The following is an 18,562-nucleotide window of genomic DNA, read 5'->3' as shown; positions in this document are numbered from 1 at the left end:
AAGTACAGAGTTATCGACATTCTTCTACTACGATAGTGATAACGAATAAGGTCTAAGGAAACCTTTCAGCTTCGCAACTGGAGGTAATGACTTTTGGAGACATCGATGTCAATACGGTATCTATTTCCGAACGCAAGTATGCTTATCTATCCACACACCTTACTGTGATTTGATGTAACATAGCATGCTAGTAATCTATGAGAATGCCATGAATGAGATAGCAAAAAGCAATTTAATTTTTCCCATTTCCCAAGATAACGCAAAATTTCGATAGATTTTTCAAAACCAACTTCATCAATTATAATAATTGTATAACGGAAAGTCAGAGACAGCGGTGAATGGGGTCAACGTTTCCAAACGGCTGAAGTACAAGGGAAATTTATGCAATCAAGAAATTACGAGGGGATATATATTCATCACAAACAGTTAATATAGGAAAGTTTGAACAAAAGATGGAATACGAATAGACGGGGGACGTATATTTTACCTGGGAAGGAAGGGATACAGCTCCCCTGGTTCCCAAAAAATATACCGAGTTTCGGTTGGAAAGTCTGGTGGACAGTCTTCCGCTATATTAGGTCCAAAAACCAAACCTTTGCCCCGTATGAAACATCTATTCCACCTTTGCCTCACATAATGCAACAAACCACTTATCCCATCTCACTTCCTTCCCACTCCAAGCAAATATTCTCCAACGAATCTACGCCGTGCCAATTCTCAATCTCCCTCAAACCCACTCCAACGACGTGCTCCTAAAAAATCTGACACGCCCCACGACAACCCTTGGTGAAAAAACCCCCATTATATGAATATGGATTGAGGATTATCTGAAGATTTAGCGACGCATATGCTTTGAAAAATGGCGGCTTCTGAGTCACCATCCATTGAATAACTCCTCAGAGAAATGGCTGGACGATATATCCGCCGATAATGCCTCCACGATAATGAACGTTCGGAGAACTAGGATGTTAAGCTAATTCCTACGGCCAGAAATATGTTGTAGTGAATAAAACGATATCACACGATTTAAAATGTGAGAACTAAACGAAGTCACCCTATATAAACCATTCGAAGGTATTTATTGCGTAGAACATTGCTGAAAATGATGAGTGATCTTCTTGACTAGCATATCAAATGACTCATATGAGTATACAAAAGCTAAATGCCAGAAAAAATGAAGAATTAAATTAATAATATGCCCATTTCATCAATGAATCCAAATTATGAGTTTATTCGATTATTAATTAGGAAATTCCAGTCCAGTAAATCTACAATAATAAAGAAAACGAGTCATAGAATTTAAACTGATAATTATTTATCTTTAAGTTATTACAAATTGAGGCAGAGACACGGGAAACGTATAATTATCAATGGGTACGAAGTTTTCAGTATAATGCATTTCGGCAGAAAATAGTTGTCTCGCCGTACATGTTCACTAATCCTTACAAATTCGTTCGGAACTTGACAAATTATGATTCAAAAGTATATTTAGAGCAAAGAATAAATAGTCTTTACATTTTCCAAAGCAAGATATTCAAATTAATATATCAAAATATTGGGAAGGCAATGCGTTTACTGGTAGGAAAACGATTTTAAACGGTATTATTTCCAAAGACATTGGGTATTCTTCTGTACTGTTGAAGATGTCACCCGCTGAGAAAAATGTAAATTAACAACGCCAACATTGCATAAAAATACATATTAATTATGCCAAAAAACAAGGAGGAAGTTGGTAATTAAGAATGTCAGCTAAAACTAGCGGCGTAAAATATTGAGTTACGAGTGAATTTAGGACCAAGAAGAGCGATGGGAAAAATGCAAATTGGACGCTTTTTAAATCTCGGCGCCAGGAAACATGGCCGACACCAACGGAATGAAGAACATCTTTTCCTCTTCCTTCTTTCCTGGAAGTAGAACAACTCCACCAACTTCTCAGAATCCGAGATATTTCTGCGGCCGCCAAAAAATTCATATGCATTAGGTCCCAGAGAAAAAAAAACATTCTCGACGACGAGGTCTTTCATTTTGATATCATTTTTCTCCTGGATTTCGGATCACAGTTTATTTCTCAAATTATTCGCGTACCGTGGACGGCATCCACGGTTATTTCCGAGCGGATAAGGCGTTATGCCCCACTGGACATGGCTTTATTACGCGATAGCGATCTTTTTCGGTAATTTTTTCTCTTTCTCTGGCGTGGGCAGTAGAAAACTGCAATCCTTGCCGACTGTGGAGGTGGAGAAATCCATCGCTGGAACTCTACGGGGTACCTCCCCATTCCCGGAAACTCTGAATTCATTCCTCCCTCCTTCCCATTGAATACGAAATCGTTTCCATATTTGAAGATTCACTGTGGAGGAGACCTCAAGCATGGCCAGATATAGGGATGATAAAATAAAAACCGGAAAGGAACTGATTCGCGTATGTGCTTTAATGTGCGAGACAGCATCATCCCGCATAATTCATTTCCTTCGAGGGTAAGCAATGAGACCACTCCCTCCAGTAACCCTCTCTCAGTACCTTCTATAACCAACCTCTCTGCCCCGTTCACCCCGCGCGGATTTGCAAACATCAATGAAATTCCATTAACTGGGCGGAGTCGGGCAGGGTAATAATATCAAAACCATTGACCATGAAGCGGAGGACCCCAGCCAGCCACCGCGCCGATGCCTTTGGATGGCCCCCGTATGGTCTGAGGAGGAAGGAGGGGTCAGGAAGGATTCCAGAGCCCCCCACCCTCACTATATCCCTTCCTTCTCGAAATGTGTAACTGCTCCTACCCGGGAGGAAATGGAGGAGGAGGAAGCGTTGAGAGAGGGGTGGGTCGAACACTTTGTACGAGTGAGAGGGTGGTGTGGGGGATTCGGAAGGGCCGTTCGGTAAAAGTAGAGGGGGGGGTGAGTCCCACATAGAGCACCATCTCAGCGATATCTCACACAACGGCCCATTTAACCAGCGTCCTATTACACGTCGTACAGGAAACGATTTGTGGACCTACATCTCACGCCAAACGTCTGCGACAGACTGCGAGCGAGAGGGAAGGAAAGTGGGGTTGGGGAAAGAGAAGGGGTCGCTCGAGATGGTTGTGGAGGGACGGCGTGGGAAAATATATATATCGTTCTTCCCACGCCCTATTCCAATCCCCAAACCACTCTTCCCTCTAGTTCTATACAGGCCTCCACCATTCCCTCACGATGCACCCCGTCACACCATTCCGAGGGACTCCGCGAAGACGAAATAATTGGATATGAAAGACCTGGTTCAGTGGATTTTCAGCGGATATATACGGCGCTCGGCAGTTGTCCCAGTCCCTTATCCCCCCTCCCACTCCCCCCTGAACAATCCTTCGCTGCTCTCCTTATTTCCACTACGTCATCAGTTCGCGGTTTCAATGGGGGAAGGCAGGGAGCGGCAGGACATCTCTCCATAAAAGCCACGGTGCCAATTTTACCCTCTTTCGTTCCCTCTCGCGTGAACGAGCTACTCACGAGCCAGGACGGCGGCTCCTATCTCCCTCCCTGACGAGCTCCATTATCCTCCGAGCTGGTGCCGAAGAACGGAATGACGAGAAGCGAACTCTCTCTCTCTCTCGTCCTATTTTTCAACCCCATCTCTTCCCCTCTCTCCCTGGACCGACAAGCGTCGACACGCGGGTCCCCACGGAGATCAAACGGGTGTTTGATTACGCCGCCGCGCCGGCAATTTCGAGAGAGCAAGTGCATATACAACCACCACTTGTGTTACTTCCATCGCCGCGACACGCCGTAAACGTGTGTCGGATTGATTCGACGGAAGTCCTTGCTCCGCGGCGAAAAGACCCAAACGTTAAGGTTAATGGAGATAGTCGGGTGGGGCTCGCTTTGCAGCATAACGGGAAACGATAAAGGCTATTTGCTATCGCATTGATTTGGATGAGCAGCGATTATAAGATTGTCTTTGACTAATATTCGCGTACTATACACCCACGCGTCGTGTACTCACATTAAATTAGTTCGCAGCTTCTCCAATCGAGCCTAGCTACCGATATAATTACGGAACACCTTGAAATAAGAGATTCGTAAAAATAGTAACCGAATGATTAATTGAATGATATGAGATAAGGAAAGGAGGATTGTAAAAAATTTAAGTCTAACAACACAGTTTAATTTTTCAACACAACTCCCATTTAACTTCTCGGTAAATCGTCAATTTCAAATCACTAATGAATAATTTAAGAATAAAATTAACTTGTAAACAAATACATCCAAGCCTAGAAACATTTAACATGTTGAAATATGGCTTCTAAAAGATTTTGGACCGGTTATCTTCTTTTTGCGTTATTCCAGGATAAATAATTACAAATACCTTTAAAAGGGAAAAAAATAAAAACCTTCGAATACTATAAAACTCTACAAATAAACTTTAAAAGAAAGAGCTGCACATACTTGGCCCTAGTCGCGCCAAACACTTAAAAAACCATGTAAAAAATTTGTTTTCAATATCCATCTAAACCAATAAAATCAGGAACCATATAATACATATCTATTTGATAATAACAGGATCGATTACAAACTATGACGCAAACTAGAAATTACCAATAACATAATAATTGCGACACTAAAATGCAAATTCGGATAGGAATCAAAATGTATAATCAGATATCGTAAAAGAAGGTAAAAATTCTAATTTCCTCACTAATAGGATTGTGTTTGAGGGAACACGGGATAGATTTCGGGAATGCCGTTCAGGATTAATTTCCCTGAGAATGTGATATGAGTTACGCTCTAGCAAATCGTGCAAACCTGGTCAACTCGTCACAGGTGGATCAGATAAACCAAGCACTCAATTGGATTTCATTAGAAATAGCGTTCCGGGCCCTTCCTTTGGCGTCCACGCTCTTGTCCAAATAGATCATACGCGACCGAGAATCACATGTCGAGCTGGCCGCTCTCTCTGGATCAAGTGAGACTGATACAGGTATTGAGCAGGAAAATGAAAATTGGAATATTTTATTCAAAAATTTAAATGCATGAATATTTCCTGCTAAATCATTGGTAATGACTGTCGGTTGGGCTTCAAATTTCACCAAAGGATTGTGATTGACACCATTCAATTGCATGAGAGAATTATGATGAAAGAGCATTTTCATTCTTAAATCAAATATCATAAAATATGTGTCTACGCTAAAAAAAACTGGATGTCGTGCATATTTATTAAAAATGTATTTCATCTCCGAGGCCAAAAAAGGCCCTCAAACAGAAACATCATTCGCTGGCTGAAAGACATGATTGTATATATGATATACTCAACAGAGAACTTTAAAAAAATACCAATTTTCCTCAAGCTCATCATAACTGGTAAAATCTGCATAAAATGAAGTTGAAAGAGAAGAAAGAATTTGAGCTAGAGCTTTTTTATACTCCGATAAAAAAAACGATCTCCTATTTATGTCTAATTTAAATTACTTCCACCATAAACGTTTTTCAACTGACACGGCAAATTCGTGCCATCAATAAGATTTCTTTTAGATGCCTTCATCACACCAAATATACACGAGGAAAAATTCGATAACCAAGGTGGCCAGGAGCTATTTGAATGAAGATAGGAATATATGACTATATTCCGGGATGGATTGCGCAAAATTTCTAACATGCAACCTATACATTTTAGAATAAATATAACTTGCAAAGAAATTAATCTAAGGCTAGGAAATTTAAGCAGATTTGAACTGAGTTTCACTTATCGCAAAGTAGTTTAAATTTTAATGGTAAAAAAACTCTCTCGTTTTCAAGTAGAAAATTCAAAAATATTTCGCCGACATGATTTTTTAAAATCTTATTTATCTATCTATTTATCAAGGTGCTGTAAAGGAATATATAAGAATAGTATGGACCGCATACTATACAATCCATTACCATTTAATTTTTAGCGCATTATAATTTAAGAATGAATTAGTAAAAGAAACCGCTGTTTTTTAAAAGGCAAATGCATAACTGGCAGAAAGTTATAACTTTTTGACCAGAGGACACTTTACTTGAAGTTATCATTGTTTGTATTGTAACCGGAATACTAAATTCTAGAAAAACTATTCAGTATAGTTTCACCTATTTCCAAGTAGTTAATTTCGATAGTGAAAAAAACTCCTAGATAATTTCATTTCTAAGTTATACGTTCATAAAATATTTTTCCAGCAAGAGTAAAAATACCTAAATTAGCCCACGAGCATGCACTTGAAACCCATTGACGACCGAGGGGGCACACGGGCTACTTTCCGCGGACCAAAAAACGAGACGCTCCCTTCCCGCGTTCGCCATCTCCCCGGGATTCACGCTCTACATCTCGGCCCGGGCCCGCCGCGCCGCCCCGGCAGCAAAGCCGTGGTTTTTTGATGCCGAGCGGCGAGGGAAAGGACCTCTACCCCCACGTCTCGCGTCCGAATCGAAGGAACGAACGAAGGCCAGGTGCGCCACTCTCCCAGGCCAGAAAGAAGGCACAACCCCCGCCTCAATCAACTTTGATTAAATCTGCTACTCGCCAACCCAAAGCCTTTTCCATCCCCACACCCCCTCTGACTCCACAGTGCTTGCTCCCTTTGACGGAGAACCGAGTGGAAAGGACGGAGGAAAAAAAATCCCCAAGAGCCATCATCACCGGGAGGTAACGAGGTCCGCTTTAGTCTTGAAAAATGCTGAATTCGCACTTCCCATCTCTCGAGTAAGTTAGATTGCAGTGGTTCAATTTTCAGATGATTGTGATACCGACGCCGTCGACTCGAGTCAGTTCGCTAACGACGCGAATCCGAACGGCTGGAACGGAAAACGGTCATCCGCTTACCGAGCCCGACATCCACGAGAATTTTGTTTCAATTTGGGATTGACGTGGACGAGTTGTGAATGATGGGAATTAAGGCTCGTATGCATTTCATACTAGCTGGGTTTCTTTGAAGTCTCGTGACAAGTGAACGCTCGGGCAGGAATATCTCTCGGTACCTTAAATCTTATTACATGTGCTAAAAATCTCATTTAAATCATTTAACGTGACTTTTTAGACACATGTTGATCTGTAACACAAGAAAAAGAATGCAAATTCGACATGGGGTAGAATATAAAATTTAAAAAATTGGGAAATACTAACTAATAAAGCCGAAATTAATAAGATAAGCTCTTATGAGTTTATTTACTCTCTACTCTCATAAATCGCGTGAATGGCAAGAAATTATTTTTTCGCTCTATCTTCCCAAATAATATTCACCCTAACACTCTATAAGACTCAGAGAAATAAAGAGCATATGCAATGGTAACTGTTTTCATCATCGGTTTTTTCACGAAATTCTGGTTGTGAAAGCAATATGACTAAATACATACGAAACTTAACGAAACCAAATGGATGTTAAATAGCACAGGCGAAATATGCATTTCATTTCATACCGACTACATTCATTTTGAAGAACACTCTTGAAACAAGAGCGCATGACATTACAACTTGAACCTCTAAAGTATGTTGCAATGAAAGTGCCGGAGTAACATGATTAGTAATAACATATAGATGTATCCATGAGCAATGCGAGAAAATTATATAACGCATAACTAGTTGGAGACTGACTTCCAACCGAATTATGTCGAAGGGTCATCTGATAAGCAAATGAAGATTATTTAATATTCTTCTACCAGAAAATATTTTTCACGGAGATATTCTCCAAGCATTCACGTGTTACAGTAATAAATACTAAAAATATACTTTTACCTTCTAAAGATATGGATGAATCGGAACAGTTACAAATTACCAGATTTTAGTATTTAAAATATCAAACGTGGATGGAAAACTTTAAAGAGGTCATCGCACGTTCATGGTTCGTACACAATATTTCATTATTCTACGGATTAAGTAAAGGAATTAGAAAATAATACAAAAACAATATATTAGCATAGGGGAAAGAAGCATTTACATAGTTAAATTATTTATTGCGTAGTGGTAGAAAATATTCCATTAGTTCGTGACCACGTATGATTGCTACTTTGAAACAACGCTGCACCGATGGGCAATCAATTAGCGCTCATGTCGGATGGAACAAACGGAAAAAGGCGAGTCGCTGCGTAGACCACATAGCACGCTCTCTCTCTCTCTCAGCGTCGGACTCCCGAGTCTCCCGTTAATGAAAACGGATCGCCGAAGCCCGGTCGCCGCCGGAGCAACCCACACGGCAACGCCGCGAAAGTCAACCTCCGTTTACGACTCCCTCAAGACGACGTACTCTCGTGGAGAGGGCACGGCTCGCGAACCCTGTGGAGATGATCTTCGTAGTGAATACACACCGAAGCTGACCGAGGAGCCACGTTGAATGAGAGATACGGCTTTGCAAAGAGGAAGATATATACAAAATATAAAAAAAACATGGGAAATGGGAATGCATGTTACAACCGCAAGCCTTCGACGGTGCGATGCAGTAGGTATGTTTTTAGGCATAAATAATGGTGGTATAAGTTAAAAATTTTCAAAAATATTCTTGTTTATATATCCCTTTGTAGAAACTGGAATAGTTGATAAAAAATGAGATGAAGGCCTAAGAGAGAGGGAGAATAAAAAGATCTGTCGAGCACTGTACTCCAAAAAGAGAAGTTTTGGCAACAATTAAGACTAAAACTCATAAAATGCTCTATATTCTATTACCAACGACAATAAGCTGGAGGATTAACTTAGAACAAAGTAATATTTCACTCGGTTTTTTTCCGAAACTCTCTTCACTGATTAGCAACTCTAGAGAAAAATACCTAAAATTAAAAGAATAAACTTTACTTTTACTGAGGAATTTCTCTATACATTACTTTACAGCAGGACAAAGGCTCAATACCTCCTAACAATTGTCATTTTGATTATCACCCGTATATGCATAGTAATCTATCAAATATTACTTAAATATACACCTCCGTTTTATAAAGAAAAAATTTGAATTTACAAATCATCCTTACTCTAGTTCTCAAACTAGGATCGGTATATTGGTTCCCACCGCTTTCCCCTGAAATAGTTACGTGACATTATCTATTCAATCGCGGATATTTTGACCGATTTAATGCCTTGTACTCACATCAATTCAAGCTCTAGCCGATTTTGAGAAAAAATGAAGGAAAACAACTTAAGGAGATAGAATTGAGATCCAATAAAAATGAAGCTTGTGGACTATATCGTGAAGATGGAGGAATAAATAGCCTTTTTTGGAGAATTTGACTCTTGTACTGTGATTTTTACTTAAAAAATGACGGTGGAAAATAAGAGAGAAGTTTTGAAGTGTAGAAGCGAAGGTGTAGAAATAATAAGGTGATTAGTCCACTAATAAATAATATAAACAGACTTTGTATTTGTAAAATGGCTTACGTATGTGCATTTCAAATGCGTCCATTCAAAACAATGCACTCTACATATGTGCCCATGAGAACACGCTGGGCAAATAAAACCCGATTCCCACCTCGAAATGCCAACTTGGCCGACGGAATCACGCCGCTCAATGGGGATATATACGGGTATGATCGTCGTATTGCGAGCGAGCGAAGGGACCGCCGCGACGAGAATTGGTGCGGGTGGCAGAGGGTGAGGTACGGATGACGGGCGGCGGCAGAGCATGAAGACGGGATGAACGAGGCCAAATGACGACTCGACAACAACGGCACAATGCAGAGGAAAGAGATTGCAGAGGAAGAGGGAGGATGTAAGGTGATTTCGACCGTTCTCCACCGCGGAATCCTAAATTTTATATTGTATCTTATCAATTCAATTCAATGCACATTAGTCTTGGAACTTTGGGCACTCACATACGCGGGTTTAATCCATATTAACGATTGTTTCCAGAACAGAATGAAGAGAGTGTAACGGCGGTTTTGATCCCCCCGCTCATCAGAGAATATGATTTAACCTGATTACTCATATAGCATAAACTTGCTATTTTGAAAAACTCATCATAGTCGTCTCCATGAAGACCCGGTTGAGGACAAATAGATACAGGGGGCGAGATACAGTAATGTATCATGTAACTTGATGTAACATGCATTATTTCCACGCTCAGTAGAATTTAAATGACAAGTTTCACAAGTGGCTTGGACTTTGGAATTTTCATTGCATTTTCACTGATGGCATCCGATTTCATTTTTTTCAACAGGTAAAATAACACTCAGTACAAATAACACTCAATAACAAAAATATGTGATATTGAGGTACTAAATCTCGCAGAATTAAAATTTGATCCTTAGTTAACGCTATAAAACTGATCTCTGCATAACTCAAAGAACGCAATCGAGAATTTAGTGGATTTATTTTACCATCATTAATGTGTAAAAGAGTTTGAGAAGAAACGTAGTCACTCGATTAATTAACCTTTACAACTAAAATCGAAACAAAAACTGCGACCCAATGTGAAATGCTCAGTTGATAATGCCCTAAAACTACTTACTTAAAGAGTACGGCGGAATGTTAATTTGCGTTTTATTTTATGGATGGGAAATTTGCATACATAATAAATGCCTCTGTAATCGTTTCCATCGCAAATATATAACATCATTTCATTATTTATTCACCGAAAAATTGTTTGCCACAACACTAGTAACAATTCTGTCAATACTCATTAGTGTAACTATATCCTCAACGCACTGAAGAGGTTTAATGAGTCAACAAATACAAAATGTATATATATGCACATAGAAAGAAAAAACTACATTGATTAGATAAATACATTAAAAGAAATAAAAATAGGTTTCCACAAAAATGTGTCGATGTTTCAAAAAACCCCACGCTGGCGCTGCAAGGAGGTCATTAAGTGGGCGAAGACGACCTATAACGGGAGCCATTTATTTTCAGCCCTCATTCATTATTTCCCTGGATACACCTTTCTTCCCCTGGCACTCGACTCATTTTATACACCGGTTGGCGAGAAAAGGGAGATCGCATTACCCCGCCCTCCCAGGAGCCCTGAAAATCGCGTCGTCCCGTCTTTATTCCTTGCCCACAGGGAAAAGTGTCGCGATTTTAACACGCTCTGAGAACAGGACGAAGACAGCAAAGAGGTATCCTTAAAAAGAGATTGTATTTAAAGAAATAGCGAGGAGAAGGATGGCAATAAGGTTTCCTTACTCTGTTGCCACCAATCCAAGAAAAAGTTGGCTGCTTTCATGGACCTAAGCTTGTAACGTAACTTAGATGATATTTTTAGCATTAAAGATTATAGTTCTCTCACTCGGACCTGAAATTGCAGCTCATAAAAGGAATTCGAACGATCAGAGGGAATTCAATTTTAATGCTTATGATTATATTTTTCTCGTTACATATGCATGTAAAAGTAGATAATATAATATAGATATAATAGCAGATATAAAACCCTCCTTTTTTAACTCATAAGAGTAACAGTTATCATTAGGTTAGTGAACATTTGACAAAAATTATAATTGGTATTAGAGCCAGCGAAACCAAAATGCTTACAACAGATGTTGAGAAGCATTTCGAATAACTTCTCATAAATCCGTCGGGAAAGTCTCACGAACAAGAAATACCACGAAAAAATATTCGAGAAGTCTATCATGGCCTCCAAAGAAAGGTTTCTAAGATATATATTTCAAATTTTGACTAGATAGTAACGGTTTTGATTATCGTTTCTGTAGTAACTGAATACCCTAGGGAAGACATATCTCACAAGGAGACTTTGCCTAACCGATGTCAAGAAAGAAGATGAAACCTTTTTTATTTGAAAGTAGACACTTAGATAGGAATACAGTTGAAGGGTTTTGTCCAAATACGCCCGGGTTTGAGAGAAAAAAGCATTTAAAAATAGAAAAATATGGTCACGTTGAATTTAATATTAAAAATTTCGCGTATTGTTTATAAGCGATTTGGCCGAGTGGTAGTTAAAAAAAAAAGTAAGTGATCTCTGCTTTGGCTCATTTCTCTCTTTCTTTTTCTTATTATATAGTGCTGCCTATGTATATCTTCACTCTCTTTTTTATATAAACATTTATAAAAATGCATGTATAAAGGTGTGCCATATAACTATTCTAAATATTTGTATAACTGTAAGTGATTTTAAAGCATATTTAAAAAATATGTAAATATGTAAATTTTTATATATTGTACTGTGCCAAAGTAAGCAATAAATGCTTTTTAAACGTAGCGTACCGCACTCCTGAAGTGAAAGTCCAGGGTTCGAGACTCGGTGAGAGTAAATTTTTTCCAGTCTGCCACCTCCTCCATTTTTTGTAATCCGTTCCATCCTCTTCTAATTTGTTCATTTAGGACGTTTTACATTTTTTTATTTGACTGTTGTTTGAGAATAAGCCTTAAACTGATATTTTTGTCGCTAGCTAACCCTTACTTCGAAATATTCTTTCCGTGCCAAGATTCATGAAAGCAGGAGTGGTAAAACTGTGGTGCTGGCTTCGAAGTGAAGGGAACTCATTTCCAAAGCAAAAGATTTTAAACATATTGTCTCTGGAGAGTTTCCCCGGTTACATACGGGAGAAAGATATAAAATCAGGGGGAACGAAACTCGACAAGCTTGAAATGATCTACAGATGGGTATACGATCACTTTGTCGAACCCAGGAACAGCAATGAGCCGCTGATGACTCGGACTTTACAAGAATAGCTACTTATGCGTGATTTCAGCACATATCTCCCGGATTTGAATTCCCTGCTGGTGCTTCATGGGTTGCATCTTTTAAGAAGAGACACCGAATCGTGCAACGTAAATTAACTAAATACGTATCAGCGGGCGAGCAAGCGTGTGCTGAAGAAATATTGCAATCGGCAATGACGTTTCAGAAGCAAACAAAAAGCCCAATCTCCAAATGTAATGGATTTCGTAATTAATACAGATCAGACCGGGTGTCCGTAGAGGTGGATATAAAGAGAACGCGATCAAGAAAGGGAGAATATTGTTCAGGTTGCTCTTGGGAGCGTGATCAAAGTAATACACTCATATACAGCGCAGGAAAGCTGCTTCCTAAAGTTTTTATTGTGCTTATCAGAATCTGGAGGTGATTTTGGTCCGCAAGTGAGCGAAGAAACTGGAGAGTGAATTTTTAAATGTTTCTGTTGTGTATTCTAAATCTGGAAAACTTACGACTGGGTTGTATTTCAAATTTAAAAAAAAAAATGTTCTCCGGCCATGTGTTAAAAACAATACATTTTTATTGCTTATTGATTTTTTGGGGACAAAAAAATAGTTACATTTATGATGAACTATTTATCGAAGGGGAAGGAGAACCGATATACAGCGTAAAAACTATACCACCGAAGTGCACATCCGTAAGCCAACCGTGCTATGTTTATTTTTACAGGAAAGTAAAGCAGTTTATCGCACGAAACCAGAACTGCACCTTCCTCCTTCAAGGGAAAAGAGAGATATTCTCACATGAGGATGGAATAAAAATCTATTCAATCGTGCATCATCAGTTGTCCTAACCAGCGTTCAATGATATGCTAAGGTATGCATGATATGCCTCGAAGCTAGTAGCGAATTAAATTGTTTAAAAATGTTAAGGGGATTATGTTTCCTTGAAGATATAAAGAAACACAATGGCGAATGCTCAGGTAGCAGTTTTATAGAAAGAGCATGGTGCTTTTCAATTACTTGCTTTTCTTGTTTTATTACAATTATCATCCAAATTACTGTAAAGAGGCGAAGTAATAAATAAATAATGAAAAATTGGAGAAGGCAATGGCATTGCAGATTATTCAATTTTATAAATTTTTGCTTTATATTATGGAGGTATTTCCTCCAATAAATGGTCCTTTACGCGACAGAGATTTCTCGTGAGCATAAGATCTAATGAAAGCAGGAGAAAACCGAATAATATTGTGCTACGGGAAAAAGCAAAAGAAGTGTAGGAAAATAAATGGGAGTCTGGCGAGGCCATGAAAAAAGAAAAGGGAAGGGACGAGCCGACAAGCCAAACTAAAAACAGTACTATCATATGGACATCGACCTCAACAGGTGCAGGCCATGAACCAATTTTAAGGTGGCCGAGTAGTATATTCCAGGTAATTAAAAGTCCACATGTAACGACAATTTCCCCAGCTTGTACAGCTTGTTTCAAATCTCTAGGCACCTAAATACGCGGAAATAAGGACTCTGACATTGAGAGGAGAGTAAGTTTGTGGGAGGAAAGCATATCTCGCACATCGATCGGTTAGGGCAAGAGGAGTAGGGAATAATGGTCGGCAGGGTGTCCAAAAATGGCTTACTATTCCAACGAAAATATAGATGGTACTTCAACCTCCTATCCAGGTTACTATGTGTTGAAAAAACTTCGTTCTAATCGACTAGCCCTTCAACTATTCAGGTGTTGAGGACAAAATTTCTTTCTTCCTTTCCAAAATCCTATTATACACAAACATTTTAGCCTTTTAACTTTGAACTCAATATCTCCGGTAAATCGAATTCGCTTGAATAGGTTCTCGGCAACAAAATACATGCGGCAAAAGTTATTCAGCAAAATAAATTAAGTTATAAGGGCATTTCCTGACGATTACCAAGGTAAAAAAATAGACTACAGGAGAGCAACAACAGTCAGAAGAGCAATAGCGACGTTTAGCACTTGGAATACTCCAAATTGATCATACAGGTAGACGAGTGAAAATTGTTGTATATTCTAAATACTACAACAGCAGGAACCTAGGAGACTCTTCGGAGACAATATGCTTAAAATCTTTTAATATTAAAAATTTAAAAATTTTTAATATTAAATTCAACGTGATCATATTTTTCTATTTTTAAATGCTTTTTTCTCTCAAACCCGGGCGTATTTGGACAAAACCCTTCAACTGTATTCCTATCTAAGTGTCTACTTTCAAATAAAAAAGGTTTCATCTTCTTTCTTGACATCGGTTAGGCAAAGTCTCCTTGTCAGTCATACTGATTGTTAAATCTGAAATGAGGCAGATGGATTTTCTTTTCGCTGACTTTGTTGAAGAGAATCAACACTAATCGGTTTATGAGACTTGATCCGAAATAACGAAAGGTGGTCTTTAAAAAATAATTTTTCATGCAAACTCCTTCGGAGTATATCTTTAATATCATTTCGATGCAGCTTCGCAAATACTTTTTAGGTAGCATTTTTTTAAGTACCATGACAACCAAAAGATAAAAACTTTACAACCATGGAGGATATAGAGGTGATAATAAAAGACTTTCTTCTCGACAACGAAAAATAATATTCAGTTTCTCACTCTTGAAAGCAATCGTCATCCAATAAGAATGCTTGAGAAATAAAGCTTCCTTACTTCGTCTGGCTTGTTAGGGGTGGAAGCGCTCAGTGTACGACTAGCTGTGCGAGGGTATGAATTGGAGAGCGGCCCTGGATTCCTTTTCCCGAGGGAGTCCGATCCCCTTCGATTCCCCCACCCCCACTCCTCCTCCCCTCCAACCCTCTCGAACCACCTTCCGTCAGTACGAAGGGAAATGAAGCTTGGGATATCCCGGTGCCATCTCGTGGGAAAACCTCGTACTAACACCCTGGGATTAGGCACGGCTTGTGTACAGGGGAAGGATATCTCACTGCAAACGCCCCCCTAACGAAGCCGGAGCAGGAGAAGGAAGGGATTAGGCAGAATAAAGGGATAGTGTGCACACGTTCGCGTGTATCCTGCCAGACTTTATTAGCGAGATAAATTCAACTATGAAAAGTTTTGCGCAAGCTCTGGAGGTGGATATGATTCCATTATCAACGGAGAAAAAAACACGCAGCCCGATAAAATGTAATTATTGATGGAGAAACGGTTTGAAAAAAACACAATTTTAATGATAGAAAAAAGATAATAGAAAAATTTCCCTTACAGAAAACCAAACTTAAATTATTGGAGAAAAATATGATTGCAGTGAAAACATTGCTTGAATCGGTAACCACGAATTAATAAGTGACTATTTCAATTTATATTTACATGATAAGGTACGCCTAAGCAGTAACAGAACTTGCCTAGATGTAATCAAAAGAATCCATGGTTTTCCAAAAATTATATTCTTTAAACCAACGCATTTTTATGTAACTACCGGCTTCTATACACACCTGAAAATGGATGAGCAAGTTATAAAAGCTTAAATAAATTTTTAAGTTTAAAAGACGATTCACGGGGCGACGCCTGAACATTGCCACGACTCATAATCACTTTCGGAAATGCTTTTCTTCCCTCCAAAGATGCCGTTGGTACACTATATATTTGTTATGCTATAATTCACCGCAGGTGTGAGAGTGTGTTGATCTATGCTAAGTTTGAAATTACCAAGGGGTGCTGAACGCGCGCGAAGCAGAAACGTGGATTGCTGAGGCCACGTCAAGCGGGAAGACTGCCTACCACCTCCACTCCAAGGGTATGCGGATGCGAAATTAGCTCAAGTTTTGTGACCGATGGGGCGGGCGAGATACGACGAGGTTAGGGGTGTTTTAAGGGTAACGCGGGGAGAGGAGGATGGGAGGGCCTTCGCGGAGGGAAGGGTTTTGAGAAGGGGATTTTATGGCGGTGTGGGGAAAGGGGTTTTAGCACGAGTAGGGATACGGGTTCTGAAGGACGCAAAGATTTGGTTTAACGGCCTTCCCTCTAGCGCTCGCGGGCCTTCGCCGAGGGAATGGGGAAGGAGCAAAGTGATGAATGAGCTATTGTGACGTGCGAAAGGATAAGATCCTATTGGGTGACAAAGCATTAAGGAGGGCGCTCTTTAAGCGGGACACTGTGTGAAACACGACTCCAGTCGCGTATCCGCTTTACAGGCGATACAACCGCTCCGCTGCGTCAGCCGCGAATAAGCTCTGAATGGCATGCATTGTGTGTGACTCGGAATTCTGATCCGTGGAGAATTTTTTTTTAAAAGGCAATTCTTCCAAACTGCTAATGAAAACATGTGGAGCGGGAAGAAGTTACATTTACGGCTTAAGGTGATGATTAATCGCCACAAAGGGGCGATGGAGTAGATATTCCCATGTCCGCCAACCCTTAAACTTGACATTTTAGTGGGATTTGCAGTTAATGCGGCCACAAATGTTTCCCCAGAAGTTCCTATAGCATACCATGAAAAATTTGTTTATGTTACAATATAGCCCGACTCCATCTAAGTCAATTCAATCTACCATTTACTGCGGCACCAACAAAGTGGGTACAATCGTTGTAGATGCTGTTCTAAAATTAAAGTTATATGATAGTCAATACGTCCCAGACTCCTTGTAATCCTTCTACTCTCCAGTGCTGTGAATGCAGTTTATAATATACAACAGATTAAGGTATATAATAATTAGCCTGAAATTAACTGGACGGAAAATGTAAGAGCAAAAGTTTTATTTTAAGTTATCTCATTCAAGAGCTGCAGTACGATAAATTGGCTACGCACCGGACGCATAAAAATCTTTAAAAAGATAAAATACAATGGTTACATACCTCATTGGTGTTCCATCGATGTCTTTGCGTAGGAAAATGATCCGCCTTCGGTAGACTCTCCAGGTTTTCTGGGAGCTTGATTGGCTCGCCGTCTGAAAAGAGACGATTGAATATGAAATAATAGCAATAAACACATTTAAGGTTAAGGAAAGCTATTGAAAATATTACATACAGGTATTACGTACTAACTCCCACCCAGATAACACAATGAACCTTGACGACACATAAAATTTCAGCATTAGTAGAATGAGAGTATCGCTAACTGTGATTGAATCACCGTTACTGAAAAGTAAGAATCATTTTCGGTGAATTAATAATCGAAATCACTGTGGATCACTGGATTAGATGAAGATAGCACAGGCTACGACCATTGATGAGCAATATATCGCTACCTGTGATTGAAGTGACGTAGCCGATCACTGCCAGTGACTAAATCACTAAATACTCGAAATCACTGCGACTGTTAATACGGTGAGGATAGCTTCGGCTGCTACCACTGCTTATTCATCTTTTATAATGAATAAGGCAATCAATGTATTTAAGCTTTTAGAAATATACAGCTAACGGTTACAATCATGATGGCTTGAATATAAAATATATTAGAAAATGCCGACGGGATTTAATGATTGCCACTTATCAATACCTTTACCATATCAAATTTACTCAAATATCATAATATGAACTCAGAATCAGAACTATTCCCTCAAAAAATAAATAAATTGGGCAGTCGTGGGACTGGCCGACAGAAGTGAAAACTGAAATCATTATTATCCATATATTTTTTATATAGATTTAATATTAATAAAGAACTAATTTTTCCAGTAATACTCATTTTTCATCAAAAATTTAAATTATTTTTTTCAGCAAACTGTTTATTATTAAATAAATATTAAAAATACGATGTGTATGAAAAGAAAGTAACATCATTTATATATTAAAATATAATATGCTTTGATTATATATGTATATGTGAATACATTAATTTACGAGCTCTTTATATTTCATGAACTTATACAACATACACTATAGATTTTTATTTTCAATTTTAATATTTTTAAAACAAAAAGAGTTTAACAGTCTATATATTAACAATATATTAACGAAGTTTATATATTAATCTCTATGAACAGTCTACAAAATAATACGCACTGTATAGAAAAAGTACATATGTACAGTATAGAACT

General features: G+C 38.9%; 1 protein-coding gene across 1 annotated transcript in view; it reads right to left on the bottom strand.

Moving 5' to 3' along the window:
* LOC124159760 (calmodulin-binding transcription activator 1) overlaps positions 1 to 18,562 on the bottom strand; it is a 1,175,022-nt gene that overhangs the window by 540,303 nt on the left and 616,157 nt on the right. Inside the window, exon 3 of the mRNA XM_046535673.1 lies at positions 17,379 to 17,470. Within this exon, the coding sequence (XP_046391629.1) occupies positions 17,379 to 17,470 (92 nt within the window). The remainder of the gene's footprint in view (positions 1 to 17,378; positions 17,471 to 18,562) is intronic.

This window comes from Ischnura elegans, chromosome 5 (assembly GCF_921293095.1).
Source record: "Ischnura elegans chromosome 5, ioIscEleg1.1, whole genome shotgun sequence".
NCBI classification, from domain to species: domain Eukaryota; kingdom Metazoa; phylum Arthropoda; class Insecta; order Odonata; family Coenagrionidae; genus Ischnura; species Ischnura elegans.
The sequence above is the reverse complement of the archived record's forward strand: the minus strand, read 5'-3'. Positions and strand labels throughout refer to the sequence as shown.